We start from the raw sequence: 16,618 nt of genomic DNA on the forward strand, positions 1-16,618 counted from the left end.
TCAATTCAGATAGGGTATGAAAAGATTTCAGGGATGACTATGAAAATAGAAGCTGTTTTCTGTTTAATAATATGAAGATTTTGTCACACTATTTAGAAACTAAATTATTGTAAGTCATTCTATTGCAATTGTACCTTCAGCTGGAGGGGCTTCCTCTTTTCTTGGAACAGTAACTACTTTAATTTCTTCAACAGGGGCCTTCTTGGGAACCTCTGGCACTTCAAAGAACATTATTGTTTCATTAGCTCAAATAAGTAAGCACAGCTTTCATGATATTACATTAATTGAGACCAGATGAACACATCTAAGAGATTGAAACACCAGCACGAACATCTTGAATGTGCAATGAAACTAATAAGTTAGACAGCTAGAGTGCTTAGATACATAGTTTGTTGCAATTGAGCAGTAATTGGTAACAATAGTTTTCTTTGCTAACAAATTTTGAAAGAAAAATTGTCTTTACAAATTAGTTTAATTATTTTCTAGTTCATGCATTAACTTAAATGTTCTCAATCACACTTAAATTTAAATAATCTTAAATTTTTCCAAGTCAAGGTCAAATCACTGGTCAGACCAGATTGGGCAAAATTAAAGAGTACTAATATTGGTACATTTTCAAGTGTTGGAAGTCAAACTGTTAATTTTAAATATGTTTTATTTTCATCTCAAAAAAGACAAACAAATAAACAAAAAATAATGACCAGAAAAAAATCAAAAACATAACATACAACATTCAACAATCGTTGTTATTTATTTTATACCTTTGACAGGAATGACTGCTTCTTTTCTTGAAATAGGGGTTGGTATCATTTCTTCAGCCAGAGGCTTTTTAGGAACCTTTGGCACTTTAAAGAACAATTGTGTATTAAGAGCAAAGTAACTCAATAAAACGCACATAATTGTGAAGATGTTAAACAACAGACAACATGAAACACAAATGACAAGAGATACAAATATAGGATTTCATGCACATTTGCAAATGCATGATCTTTAAATCAGAAGGAGATTTACTTGCACGAACACGTACTCTATTAAGGCAATTGCTGTGATAAAGAGGTTTTGCATTAATATAATTGGGCACAGTTTCTTCTGTGCATGGTTAAGAAAAATCTGTACTGCACTGTCATCAATTTATCTATTTTACTTTAATACCACAGATAGACAGAGAAAAATATACTTCAATGTTATTTTCGTCAACAAGCTAAAACTAAAAGACCAGCAATTTCCCAGAATTTGACAAAGGCCAATGGTGGGCGGGAGAAGCAGTGTTGAAGACGCCGTCAGAAGCAGCAGTTTTCTCTGACATATAGGGTCGGACATAGGGGGGAAAAAAATCAAGAGGCCTGTCTTATTAGGTAACAATGGCAGGGTGGCCTCTGATTGGCATGCCCCACAGCAACTTAGTCCTTTGAAGATCGTGGCACCATTTTTAAAGCAAAGAATTTCACATGAAATCCCTTCTCCGCTTGACACTACCTAGGCTTTGCCCCTGACACTGCTTGGAAGTGCCCGGGCAGGACCCTCACCCACAAGTGATGCACTTACCTGAGTTCCCCTGGGAGGTCTGCATGCCAGATACACACCTTGGGAGGCCAGTTGGGTTCCACCCAAAGTGAATGGATTTTCTGATGGTGTAGGGGGAATGATTCAGGCGTCAAGGCCTGATAATTAGATGTTCCTGACATTCAATGTTGGGAAATGGCTACGTCAATGATGGAGGGGACAATCGCGTCACATGTTTATATCGGTGTGAAACACGATTTGAGAGTTCTCGTAAGATTTTCTGGGCCCTCTGCCAAACATGCCTGACAGGAGTGTTAACATAAGCCTATTTGTGACAATAAGAAATAGACTTCAAAAAGCGTGAGCAAAAAATCCTGGCCAAAGGATGAGTTACAGGTTCACAATTTATGTATATTTGTTAGCCCATAATTTTATTTTAACTTTTCAAAATCAAAGCAATATAACACTAACTGAATTAGAATTCACTACGAATTTAAGTTTCTGTATAAATGGAAATATTTTGAATATAATTTTCCAAAAAATGATGAAATGTCATCTCCAGCGGGAAATGCGATGCAATTCCTGCAGGGTCGGTTGATGCGATCCTGATCCCGATCCTACTTAATTTAGTGACAGCGGAAAGGTCTGCTACTTAGAGATCGGGGTGCCCTTGATCTCAAAATGAGGTTGAAGGACCCCTCCATCAATGTCTCGCATCGGGGCTCCCCCCTCAATGTTCATCAACAGGATACCTGCCCCACAACACTGGTATCAGGCTTCCCCCCCCCAACACTCTCCACCCCCCCCCCCCCCCCCCCCCCTCACATAAGCGAAGGGGACAGTGCTCGGGCTCTGTCTAGTGATGTGCCTAACTACTGGGGGGTGGGGGGCGGGTGGTTGCAATGGCCTCAGAGCCCCCCCCATCCCCATCGTGGTCATCACATCTGATCTCCGTTTTGGAGACCTGTAGTGATTCCTGCCGATTTCACGTCACACAAGCAGGTGTGAGCATTGACCGTTCCCTGAGAATTCAGCTTAAAGTCTTTTCTGAATACTTAAATCACCATTAATACACGCTAATCTAAGGGTGTGAACCAGATTGTATCGCCGGCTGGGGGTGGGGGGAGAAGGGAAAATCTCAAAACGAAATCTCCCCGTCGCAAATCCCGTTATGGCCCCTCTCGGAAGTGTCCAGCCACAACGGGATTTGCGCCTGCATTAGCGAGGTTGGAGAATCACCAGATTTAAGTTTAAATTTATTTTTAACTCATTCAAAAACCTTTCCCGGCATGGTTGTTTTGTAATGCAAAGCACAAATATACACCACTTTAACAGAACATTTTTCACACAAAGAACAGAAGGACAGTCGACATCTGCAGAACAAACAGCACCAAAGCAAGACTGTGGTTCAAGAGATGACCACAAATTGCAGAAATTGTAATTATAATGCCAACAACATGCTGTCATGTCATCGAAGAATAAAACGTTACAAAAACATCTTGTGTATATCTCTACCTTTCGCTGGAGTGATCTCTTCTTTTTCTGGAATAATGCTTGGTTTCTCTTCTTCCATAACTGGCTTCTTACGAATCTCTGGTACTTTAAAGGACAATTGTTTAAGATCAGATTCATTCAAGAATGTATGTTATATGACAACGAAGATACGTAGAAAGAGGTTAAGATACGAAGCATAAATACAGATGAAACTAACACAAGACATCACCAGACAATTATTTTATCAGTTATGTATTACTGCTCAATCAATTAAACAACAGCAAATATCAGCAATGGGTGGAATTCTTCCAATTGGCCCCAGAGGGTTTGGTGGTGGGCGGATGCAGTGAATCTAGTGGGAGACAAAAACTCCAAGGAAAATCATGTTGCAATTCTCCCAGCGGGGGAGGAGGATGGGGGTGGGGAGGGGAGTTTAATAGTGGGTTGCACTACCTGCTGGTAAATGGCACAAATGCTACTTGCATTCATTTGCATCTCATGAATGATCATCCAAACAGCAAACCCCGCCCCCCCCCCCCCCCACAGCATCCCAGCAGGCCTTTCCAGCTTCCATCTTGCCTGCCATGGAACCAGTGGAAATTTACATTGACGTCAAACCCAATTGCTAATTAGTGACGTGCACAAGGTGATCCTCAGTTGGCCAGACACTTCGGGGTCAGTGCAACTTTCTGCTCTTGTGCTGCGCTGCTCCTGATGCACTGTATACCATTCTGCCGAGGCAAATCGGTTCCTGCCCTCCATCTCCATGCTGAGCTGGACTTCATGGACATCATCATGCTGCTGGACCCTCCTATATCACCGGGTCAGATAAGTACTGAGTCTGGGGTTGAGGAGTACAGGGGTCTCCTTTCCTCCTGGTGCCACCCAGTAGTGTTTATCTTTACAGGACTCTGCTGCGGGACTCATGCAGCTATCACAATAAAGTTCCGAGGTTTGACCAGGGAGGGAGTGCAAGGTGAGCCCAGGGGAGAGTGGATATAGCCTGACAAAGACAAGGAGAGCAATGTGGAAGGAGGGCTGTGCAAGGGTGGGAGGGGTGGAGGGGAATTGCGAGGGCGTAGGATGGCAGGCAAGACGGTGGGCAAGAAGCTGGATGATGAAGCCAAACAACAGAAGGAAGACCAAGGGTAGGAAAACTGGACCCCGACAAGATTGCACGGAAAGCTCACAATAAGGGGATCAAAGGAATATCACATCATTTACTGGAAGGGGATGGATAAAGACTCCAGAGATGTTGGTTGAGATCAATAACGGATATGGATGCCTCACAGGTGATGGGCTCGGGGTGGGAGGGGGGTGGGGGGAGGAGTGGTTGAATCAAAGAACAGACTTCTTCTTGAAGCTGCTAGCCTTTTCCCTCTAGGTTGCTGACGTCCTGCACAGTGAAGACAAGTGGGCTGGAGAGAGTGATACGAGTGAGCTGGACTGGTGTTTAAATATGGCACCAGGACTTTTGAACCCATCAGCAGAGGGCAGATGGACGAATCAGCTGCCGGACGACCAGGAAAGTTGAAGGGGACTCGTCTGTGTATAATTAATGAGATTCCAAGCACTGAATCTGGGGCGGGATCTCACCATTCTGGTTGGCAGGACAGGTGCCGTCAGAGCAACCTACCAAAGCACCTAGTCTCAACATGGAAGAATTCCGCCTGCTGGGTTTGTTAACAAAATATATTTCACACCATTATAATTTCTTCACTGACCTTATACTTAAAGCCAAGTTTGTAATTTTTTTTGTCAAAGTAAGTCATCAAATTATCGTGCAATAATTAAAATTCTATTAAATTCAAAAATTTTAATATTTGAATTCAGTAAAGATCGAATGTTCAAGCTTACAGACTAAAGTCCAAATTGCACAAATATTAGACTTCTGTTAAAACTGTTTAAGACAAATTTACATAGATTTTAAGCATGAATTACAGAATGCCATGTCACACATTACAAATATGAAGAAGACAATTTTCATCAATTAACAAGAAGCACTAAAAGAAAACACACATTGCAACATATTAGAAGACAACGAAAGGTAACATGGATCATAACTGAAGACAGAATACTTTTACAAGATTATTTAAAAAAAAACTTTTTATACCTTTGGTTGGTATAATATCTTTTTTGGGAACAGGAACAGGTTTAATTTCTTCAGGAATGGTCTTCTCAATGAATTCTGGCACATTAAGGAACATTATTAATTTAAGGTGGAATTAATGCAAAAATAGTTATAGGCTAACATTTAACAAGCTAACATGGAACTTGCAAGAGACAAAAGATGACAACATGAGTTGGACAAGACACAGAAATAAAATAAATTACTTTTCATAAGAAGACATATATTTAATTAAAGAGAAGGTATCTAAAATAAACATAAATATCTCAGATTCGCGACCAAATGGTGAAATAGGTTAGATACAGCCTTCTATTCTTTGGGATTTGGGTTGAAATCCAGTGCAGAGTAATGGAATGTGCCTGGTTGTAAATTTTACATGTGGAATTAATTGAGAACATTTCAGTGTGTTTCATAATGGACACGGACCCAATTGCAGAAAAATGCCTCACATTTGGCACTCAATTGTAAATCTCAATCCAAAATGGGATTGTTGATGCAAACAAATTGGAAGATGCTCTTTTGAGGTCATGGTTAAGAAATATTACTGGGCAGAGAAGGAGGATTTGACTATCTGACTCATTTGCTTTAAGTCAAAATTTTATATTCCATTTTTTAGTTGGTCACGACTGATGTGTATATTTTTGAATGAACATTTTTACTCAAATGATTGCTACAGTGTCATTTGTAGCACAACATTCTTAGGTTGGGATCCATAGATTTCAAGACTTTCTTTCTGCAAGACCGATAATTACCCATTTGTTTTCAACTTACTTCTCTTCTGTTTCTGCTTTGGTTGTGTCTACTAAATCTTTACCATCTCAGTTTAAATATCTAAGTATATTAGCAAACTTAATGTTATGTGTTCCTCTTTTTGCAAAGATGCATTAAGCTCTTTACAAACTAAGTTAATTTCACATTAAAAATTAATTTTCTTAAATGAGCAGCATTTTCTGGTGGTGGAGTTGGCAGCTGGTGGGATCTTCCAGTCCTGCCGATGTCTATGTTGTTCTGTGTTGCTTGCCCATCTTGCCATCAGGGAATCCGCCACGGCTGGGGGGAATGGGGCGGTGGGGGGCTACAGTGGACCGGAAGATCCCACTTACAGGAAGGGCCGTAAAATGCCATCCAGCATCTCCAAATGTAATGACATAAGTCAGCATGTAATCGCTGAAAAGTTATTAATATTTTTAATAATTTGAATTAAACAGCACAAGCTCACCGTAAATTGTAAATATGAATATTCAATATCAATTGCTATCATATTATCACACAAGAATTATGGCCGGAATTCTCTGACCTCCCCCGGCAGCTGGGATTCTCCGGTCCCACTGCTGTGAATGGAGTTTTGGCTGAGCGCCTAATTCTCTGTATTCATTGGCCGCAAGGTCGGGACATGTGAGCCCGGAGGACTCTTACCTATATTTCCAGCACTTTACACCATTTGTTAGAACACCATGACAATATGACAGAACACCACAACTTGATTTAATGCACAAAGACAAATACTGTTTTTAAGAAGAAGCTACAAAAGCAGTGTCTCAGTAAGAATTTATGTGATTTATTGGGGCAGCAAGGTGGCACAGTGGTTAGCACTACTGCCTCACAGCGCCAGGGAACCGGGTTCGATTCCCAGCTTGGGTCACTGTCTGTGTGGAGTTTGCATGTTCTCCCCGTGTCTGCTTGGGTTTCCTCCTAAAGTCTGAAAGACGTGCTGGTTAGGTGCATTGACCCGAACAGGCGCCGGAGTGTGCTGACTAGGGGAATTTCACAGTAACTTTATTGCAGTGTTAATGTAAGCCTTACTTGTGACTAATAAATAAACTTTAAAAAACTTTTCAACAAATATTGTTTTTAAGAAGAAGCTACTAAAGCAGTGTCTCAGAAAGAATTTATGCGATGACCGTAAGAAGTCAGAATCATTTCCAGTTTAATGGAAATCATACATTGTTTCGTATATAAGAATAAACTCAATTGACACCTTCTTATTTTTATACCTGGGGTTGGAATGACCTCTTCTCTTCTTGTGGTGGTAATTGGTTTCGCTTGTTCAACAACTGTCTTCTTAGGGATCTCCGGAACTTGAAAGAATATTATTTTTTTAAAACCATTACGATTCAACCAAGAACATTTACATAGCTTTGAAGATGTACAAAACATACATAACATGACATAACATGATAACATGAAACATACATAATAAAAGTAACTAACATACATGAAATGCTGAATAGATTGTTTTAACTATCATTGTATTACTATCATGTTTTATATTTATTAAATCTCTCTATAAATGTGAAGGTTCATGATCAAATTTACATTTATTTGATACACTACATAGTAGTGTATCAACATATTTAGCTACTCCTATAACAATAATAAAGAAATGCGCAAAGCGCATTGGCTCAAATTTTCCTGGAAAAATGGTGAGCTTACAACATACATTGTTATTATGAAAATTGAGATACAAAAAAGTTATGATGTGAATTATAAATTGCCATAACTTGATTTTTAAAAAACATTTTGCTCCACTGTTTGCCTCACACAGGCCACATCTTACCCTGAACAGCCTTTATATTTTAAGACTTTATTGGAATCTGAACTTGAACTTAAATTAAGATTGGCACAGATTGTTAGGGCTGGGAACTTAGCACAAGTACTCTCTTAACTGTATGATGATTGTTAGTGTAACACCAGTCTCATTGGTTAAGAAGATAGACTGTTGTTCCTGTCATTCACTTAAGTCCCATTATGCCCCATTACCCTGACCATAATGCTTTCAGCTTGCACTTTCAGCAATTTATGGGACAAAAAAGAACAATTCATCTGTAGGGTGCAGGAAAAAGTCCAATTAATTGTGCACACAACAGGATGCCTCATTCCAGCAAGATTTGGGCCAATATATGAGGTTGCAACGGACGAACTGACCAGCATAAAGATGCAGACATGGAAAATACATGTAACATTTAAATAAGAAGCAGATTTGAAAATGGTTGTAATGGTGAGAATAAGAGATTATATGATGGATGAAGAATGTTGATGTAAAATCTTCAACGTGTTTGTTTTTACCTTCAGCTGGAACAATCTCTTCTCTTGGCACTCTGATGGTTTTAACTTCCTCGGGAATTGGTTTCTTAGGAACTTCTGGTACTTGAAAAAAATTTAAGCAAGAAATTATGACATGAACCACACAGCAGACAATGCTTGACGTAAAGTGATATTTTTCCTTGCAATGACAAACAAACACTAAATCGCCAAGATAACCTTTGCATGATTACTATTTCAAACTCTGTGCGGACACCGAGTGAGACATGGGCAGCGAAGAATTGTTACATTTAGTATTTATAGTACATGAAGAAACAACATCTAAACTAGCTCATTAGCACCTTAACTATCTTTTATTGTTGCCTATTTTTATAAATTTCCCTGAATACACTTTCCCTTTACAAGTCTAACATTAAATATAACTCTTTTCCCAAAATACTTTTATGGAAAAATAACCAAGATATTCTGATTTGTGACAGAGACCTGGCTGCTGTTTTAAAAGTAAATGATGGATAATATTGGTGATCTGGGTGCACTGATACCATCATATTAAAATATTTCTTTCCTATCTTTATAAATTATAAACAACCTAATTTCACTGTTTATATTTTTTTCAAATCAAATGATTCATGTTGCAATCTAGTAACTGATTTTAAAATTGTCTTAAATACTGGGTTTGTTTTCATATAGGTGATTCTACATTACATATAATATATTACATATTAGGGCGGCATGATGGCACAGTGGTTAGCACTTCTGTCTCACAGCGCCAGGGGCCTGGGTTCAATTCCGGCCTTGGGTCGCGATCTGTGTGGAGTTTGCACATTCGCCCCGTGTCTGCATGGGTTTCCTTTGGGTGCTTCAGTTTCCTCCCCCACTCCAAAGATGTGCGGGTTACATTGATTGGCCATGATAAATTGCCCCTTAGTGTCAGGGGGATTAGGAGGATAAATGTGTGGGGTTATGGGGATAGGACCTGGGTGGGATTGTTGTTGGTGCAGGCGCGATGGGCCAAATGGCCTCCTTCTGCGCTGTAGGGATTCTATGATTAACTCCAAGATATTAACTTTGCATTCACCTCATTGCTTGAAATAACATTTTCATCTAAGCATGGTAATGAAAATGTTAAATTGCTGGTTGCTTAAGTCAAAGAGCATGAGTAACCTAAACAACAACAAAAAATTGTGTTATAACTTCACTACGCTGTAGAAGAATGGTACAAATCTATGAATAGATATAGAAAGTGAAATTGCACTAGTCGAAACCTCAAAGAAGTTGCTTTGATTCAGGCTGAAGCGCCAAGCATGGAAAGTAGCTGTCATTTCTATTGTAAAAGAAAGAACAAAATGCTGCATGATGTAAAGATAACGTTGGCGTCTGGATCCTGAGTGATCTTGTACCTTTTGCTGGAGCGACCTTTTCTTTTCTTGGCACAACAGCTGGTTTTACTTCTTCAACAATTGGCTCCAGAGCAACCTCTGTCACTTTAAGAAAAGGCATGGTTTTAAAAAAGTATAATACTGCCTGATTTATCATGCAAGCCAAGGATTAGAAGGAGATCAGATCTGCGCATTTTGATAACTGCTTGACTGTACTCAACAAACGGAGACATTAAGGTCGGTTTTAGTCTCTTATTAGGTGTGTGCATGGTGAAAGGCACAAGCATTTATACAGGTTAGTGGGTAAACCTACCCAATTGCAGATCAACCATAATTTGCAAGAATGACTCAAGTGCGAGCATAAAATGCGCTCACCACAGATAGCTCATTGATTAGAAAGTGAGAAATCAAGTGTTTTAGCAGCTTCTTAAAGGCTTACAGTGAATATGCTATTTTTGTGACCCAAGCAGGGAAGCGACAATCTGAAGCTGCAAGATGAATGGGGACAAGAAGCTTTCAAGCAGGACCAATAGATTTTCAGATACATCTGTAAAGGGGCTGGTGGACATTCAAAATAGAAACAAAGTGATGCATTTCTCCCATTCCCCAGCCACAGAACTTAGTCCCAGATGGGAGAATTCCGCCTGAGATACTCTTTCTCTAGGACAGCTTCTGGGTGCCAAGGCAAAATGGTGAATGAACATAGTAAAGAGTGGTACATGCTAATGCATTAACCACTATTGCCAGGAACTGGTTGCAATGCACAAGTAAACTGAGTGATTTCACTTGGATTGCCACTTCATGTTGCATATTTTCTCCATGGATCTGCAGAACTCTATCTTCACCACAATACAAACAATCCTTCCCTTCTCCATTTGCTACAGTTATCTGGGGAAGGCTTAACTTCACCTCTTTTCTGCAACACTCATACTCTCAAAATCTGCTACTGCGCTTACAACTATGTGTCCTTCTTGGCCACATTTACCACTCCTCCCATCATCCAGCACATTTTAAATCATTTACACTCTTCTTGCAACAGAATCAAACCTGATTCTAGAATATAAACAAGGAATTTTCCATCTTATCTAAATAGGGGATGCCAAAAAGAATCTTGGCATTGTTAAACTTCACCATTACTAAACAAGCTGACTCATCTTGGGCCTCAAACTGGATCTTTTTGATCAGTAAAAATTCAATCCTATTTACTCATTGAACCATCAGGAGTTTCCATGTTGTGTGAACTTGCCTCTTAGCATTTTATTTGCTGGAAGAAGACATTCCTTTTCCAAATTAATAATTTTGACAACTGATGCTACAAATGAAAAAATGGCTAGTGGGAACCAGCAAAAATCAAACTACCTTTAAAATTATGTTTTGCTTACTTTAAATAACTAACAAACATGTAAAAATCCTAAAATCTTGCTCTGGCAATTCACAATTTTAATAATCTACTATTTTCTTTATTCATTCATGGGACATGGGCGCCGCTGGCTGGCCAGCATTTATTGCCCATCCCTAGTTGCAGTTGAGAGTCAACCACATTGCTGTGACTCTAGGGTCACATATAGGTCAGATCAGGTAAGGGCAGCAGGTTTCTTTCCCTAAAGGACACTAGTGAACCAGATGGGTTTTTTCTGACAGTCGACAAAGGCTTCATGGTCATCAGTAGATTTTTCATTCCAGATATTCTTTTTATTGAATTCAAATTGCACCACCTGCCATGGTGAGATTCGAAACCGGGTCCTTAGAGCATTAGATGAGTTTCTAGATTCATGGTCTAGCGATAATACCACTAGGCCATCGTCTCCCCCATCATGGGAACTAAGGAAACAACAGACTTAGGGCGGGATTTTATGGCCTCGCTCGGGGGAGACCAAAAATTCCCACCTGAGGTCAACGGACCTTCGCCTGCTCTGAATCTGTGGTAGAGTTCCGGCCTTACTTTCTAAATTGATGACATAACAAATTAATTACAATCATCCCTCCACTGATCCAAATATTCCAGATTAAATCCCCAATTATTATGTTAAAGCAAACATAAAACACTTAATAAAACAATAAATGAGCATGACACATAAACACAACTCACAACAGAATGAAGCATAGCATAAAATAAAATCAATAAATGCCACAATAAGCATCATCAACAACAGGGTTCTGATTAGAACACATAAGATGATTATGAAGAAAAACCATGCTTGCATTCTGATATGAAGTTGATACTAAATGATATATGAATGAAGCTTGCACGAAATTCCTCAAGGTAATAATATACCTTCTAATGGAGAAACCTCCTTTTCCCTTGAAATAATAGCTGGTTTTGCTTCTTCAAAAACTGCTTTTTTAGGGATCCCCGGCACTTTAAAAGAACATTGATTGTTTAAAGACTTGAGTAAATGAAGAAAATATACAGAATGCATTAAAGCACCAAAGAGGACAACACACAACAATCTCTCTTGTAACAATAACATAATTGTAAAGCTGTGCCAATTACTGGTACTTATGTATGTAATGCAATGCCAATAGGAATTTGAATCACTGACAATCAGAGTTAATGGAATATTTTTACTTCCTTGTAACATATTTGCTAAAATATAATGCAAACGGGCTCCTTACTTTTTTTGCTAACAAATGAAACATTTTGCTGAGTATTGTTATTCCCTTTTTCCAATATCATCATCACAATTTTTCTTAAAATATTCCATAATTTTTTTCAATTTTTCATAATGTTTTGAAAAAAGCTTCACTCCAATTTAATCCATGTCTTATCAGAATATTGAAGAATGCTAATACTATCACAATATTCATAATTTATATGTACGCAGATAAGAAGAATGATTACAACACTCACATTCACAACAGTTGAAAATTAGTTTTTTTGCGCAACAAGCAGTCAATGTTTCCTTTGAAACATCATGAAAACAAGACAAAATTGTCACCTTAGTGCCAAGACGAAACTACCGTATCATATGGGAAAATGTTTGTATAAAATCTTGTACTTTTGTACCTTTTACTGGAACCGGAACTGGTTCTTCAGGAGTAGGTTTCCTTTGAACCGGAGCTGGTTTTTCAGGAGTAGGTTTCCTTTGAACCGGAGCTGGTTCTTCAGGAGTAGGTTTCCTTTGAACCGGAGCTGGTTTTTCAGGAGTAGGTTTCACAGCAACATCTGGCATTTTAGGAATATGTTGTATATTTAGCAAAAGCTTATTAAAAATTGACATTTATTTAAATGTCTAATGAAAATCACACAAAGCACGTGACAGACAAAGGCAAGCTCTGCAGTCCTGCCACATCCAATTGTGAATAGTGGTGGACAATTAAAGAACGCACTGGAGCAGAAGAGCTTGTAGAGCATCCCCATCCTCAATGATGGAGGAGCCCAGCATCAGTGCAAAAGATAAAGCTGAAGCATTCATGACAATATTCAGCCGGAAGTGCTGAGTGGATGATCCATCTCAGCCTCAACCAGTCTTCAGCCAATTTGATTCACTCAACACGATATCAAAAAACGGCTGACAGCACTGTGTACTGCAAAGGCTATGGGCCCTGACAATATTCCAGCAATGATTGCACAATGTTTCGCACCTCAGATACAGAACCTGTTGATGTCCAAATTCAGCAAGATGTTGACAATATCCAGGCTTGGGCTGACAAATGGCAAGTAACATTTGCTCCACATAAGTGCAAGGCAAGGACCATCCCCAACAAGAGAGAATCTAACCATCACCCCTTGACATTCAATGATATTACTGTCACTGAATTCTCCACTATCGACATCCTGGGGGTTACTATTGACCAGAAACTGAACTGGACTAGCTATAGACATACTGAGGCTAAAGAACAGTTCAGAGGCTAGGATTCCTGCAGAAAGTAACTCACCTCTTGACTCCTCAATTCCTATTCACCATCTACGAGGTACAAGTCAGGGATGTGATGGAATACTCTCCACTCGCCTGGATGAGTGCAGCTCCAGCAATATTCAAGAAGCTCTACACCATTCAGGATAAAGCAGCCCCCTTAATTGACAATCCATCCACAAACATTCACTCCCTCCACCACCAACGCACAGTGGCAGTAATGTATTCCATCCACAAGATGAACTGCAGGAACTCACCAAGGCTCCTCAGACCGCACCTCCCAAATCCATAACCATGACCATCGAGAAGGGTAAGGGCATGTGAACACCACCACTTGTAAGTTCTCCTCCAAAATCACTCACCATCCTGACTTGGAAATATATTGCAATTCCTTCTCTATTGTTGGGACAAGATCCTGGAACTCCCTCCCTACCAGTGATAACAGTCCACACCATGTGGAATGCAGTGATTTAATAAGGCAGCTCACCACCACGTTCTGAAGGGCAATTAGAAATGGGCAACAAATGCTGGCCTATCTAGCAATGCCCACATCCCAGGAATAAATAAAGAAAAGATTTTCACATGGTGAGTCACCAGGCACAAGTGGGCTATAGCCAGGTCAGGGGACCTGGGAAGCATAGGTGCTAGTTTTCCAGATGGTGAGGTTTCACAAACGTTCTGCTGCAGATGACTCAGATAAAGATTTTGGTGGGACATTCAGAAGAAGACTGGTAGCTAATAGAGGCATACAAGATGATCAGAGGATTAGATAGGGTGGATAGTGAGAGCCTTTTTCCTCGGATGGTGTTGGCTAGCACGAGGGGACATAGCTTTAAATTGAGGGGTGAGAGATTAGAGGTAGGTTCTTTACTCAGAGAGTAGTAAGGGCATGGAATGCCCTGCCTGCAGCAGTGGTGGACTCGTCAACGTTGAGAGCGTTCAAGTGGTTATTGGATAAACATATGGATGATATTGGAATAGTGTAGATTAGAGGGGCTTTAGATTGGTACCACTGGTCGGCGCAACATCGAGGGCCAAAGGGCCTGTACTGCGCTGTAGTGTTCTATGTTCTATGCACAATGAAATTCTTGGTGCATTGGCAGGTCTGCCAGAAAACATAGCCATGCTCTGTTCTGTCATGGCGACAAAATGTCACAGCCCCATCATTTGAAATCTTCAAGGCCTACCTTTAGATTATTTCCATGTAAACATTTCCATTATCAGGATTACCATTTCAACAGGTCATGCCTGGTTTAGCTAACATTACACACATACACGCTGGCGGAATATGGACATTAGTCCATGATGCTGACACAACAAAATCAGAAACAGAAGATCCGTGGCCACAGTCACCTTCACGGACACTGTCAGTGCCATTATCATCCTGTTCCGATGTTGCACTTGTGGCTGCAATAGATAGTGGATTTCACTGAGGATATTCGTAACGAATTGGTCTTGTCTAACATACTGTTCCTCATTGGAGTTCCTCATGCTCCCATTGAGAGTCCTTCTTCCCTCCTCGACTCTCGCTTCCAGCAATTTGTTCTGCTCAGAGATCCTCAGTTCATTCGCCCTGTCATGTCATAGTTCAAGAGGATGCTGGACCCATACCTCAGATCAAATGGTTTGTGAAGAATCCTTTAAGTCAGGACCAAGTCCTTCATCAACTCTGGAAACCCACTAAACCTTTCGACAATTGTAGTATAGCCAGTAGAAATCAATCAACTAACTTAAAAGTAGTTGCTGATCCCTTAACCATGTACCATTGCTAAATGCCAAATGGCTCAGCAGTGTGAGCTTAAGTGAGACTGCTGACTGGAGCGTTCAGCTCCATATTGGCAGCACTTGTATCAAGTCAATGTTACATGCTGACTGATGTCTACAAATGTCTCACAGATGCTCCCTGCATGTGCTCTAATACCCTCAACAAAATGTGACAGCATGGCTCGCACCAGAAGTGCGCGCAAGCAATTTTGGAGAAAAATTGGTTCTCGCAGAGCATGGAAAACCAAGCATTAAGGAGCTAAATTTCTCAGCCTCTGCATCTGAATGCTTAGCTAATTATAAGGACATTAATCAAAATTATTTCTAGTTCTAGCAGAAGAATAGCACAGTACAGCAATGGAATGGCACAAATGCATCAGCAAACAATTGAAACGACAGATATCGTAAAATAAGATTAACAAGTAGCAAAGCATCAGCAACTTGAAGCCTCCAAAAGAGAAATATTTTGCGTGGTAATGACAAGATGGATGCATGACGTATCAAAAGACAATGCGAACATAAAACATGTGGCTTCCTTTGTACCTTCTTTTGGAGGAACCTTCTCTTTTCGCAAAACTGGTTTCGCTTCTTCAGGAAGAAACTCAGGAACCTCTGGCACTTTAAGAAATTCAATTTTGGACAAAGAAAATCAAAGACTTGCACATGGAACATTTTAACACAGAAATACATTTAGCATTAAACACAAAAGATCCACCCAATGCATTGCACAGCGTACAACCTTACTCCATTCACACAATAATTTCTCACTTTGTATTGTGATTCTACCATACAAAAACTTATTATTGCCTTAAGCAATCTACTTAATTAGTAAAGCAGCTACAAGACAGGTCAATTACACATGAACCTTATGGATATTTTAAGGCTATTTCTCAACTAGTCTAAATGATTTTAGTTGTAACTCTTCATATATTTACCTCCAATAGCACTGTGAATATGATTGCTAATCAGGTAGAAGGATGTTGGGTGGAGACCCCGCCATCTTCCCACCTCCACCAGAAATAAGTCCATGGTGGAAAGGCCCATGCATGGCCCAATTAATGCCCACTTAAGGGTCTTATCCCACCGCTGCTATTTTAAATTACCAGCATGCAGGGGGAAGGGGGCTTGCCATACTTATAGTCTCTTGTGATGGGGGTGTCTCGTTCAAAAGTACTGAGAGTCAGATCGAGGGAGCCAGCACTGCGGGGGGATGGGGGTGCCCAGTGAGAAACCCCCCACCCTCCTTGCTGCTCAACACCTTCTCTGGCGCCACCCCTCCCACCATCACACATTGCTGGCCTGTCCAGGCCTTCAGGTGGGTGTTACATTGGCAGCAGCCACCATTACCAATGACACCACCATTATTCTGTTCTCTGATTGGCTGGCAGCTATTGGTGGGTTGAGTTTTGCTCCTGGAGTCCTTGATCCCAAGGTAAAGCCCGCTGCTGGCA

At 40.2% G+C, this 16,618-nt stretch overlaps 1 protein-coding gene across 1 annotated transcript in view; it reads right to left on the reverse strand.

Moving 5' to 3' along the window:
• LOC144503721 (titin-like) overlaps nucleotides 1-16,618 on the reverse strand; it is a 350,880-nt gene that overhangs the window by 167,773 nt on the left and 166,489 nt on the right. Inside the window, exons 109-118 of the mRNA XM_078228491.1 lie at nucleotides 15,711-15,785; nucleotides 12,554-12,712; nucleotides 11,822-11,905; nucleotides 9,568-9,651; nucleotides 8,192-8,272; nucleotides 7,120-7,203; nucleotides 5,111-5,185; nucleotides 3,019-3,102; nucleotides 762-845; nucleotides 135-218 (exon numbers count right to left, since the gene is read on the reverse strand). Coding sequence (XP_078084617.1) covers nucleotides 135-218; nucleotides 762-845; nucleotides 3,019-3,102; nucleotides 5,111-5,185; nucleotides 7,120-7,203; nucleotides 8,192-8,272; nucleotides 9,568-9,651; nucleotides 11,822-11,905; nucleotides 12,554-12,712; nucleotides 15,711-15,785 — 894 coding nt within the window. The remainder of the gene's footprint in view (nucleotides 1-134; nucleotides 219-761; nucleotides 846-3,018; nucleotides 3,103-5,110; nucleotides 5,186-7,119; nucleotides 7,204-8,191; nucleotides 8,273-9,567; nucleotides 9,652-11,821; nucleotides 11,906-12,553; nucleotides 12,713-15,710; nucleotides 15,786-16,618) is intronic.

Source organism: Mustelus asterias, chromosome 14, assembly GCF_964213995.1.
Source record: "Mustelus asterias chromosome 14, sMusAst1.hap1.1, whole genome shotgun sequence".
Taxonomy (NCBI): domain Eukaryota; kingdom Metazoa; phylum Chordata; class Chondrichthyes; order Carcharhiniformes; family Triakidae; genus Mustelus; species Mustelus asterias.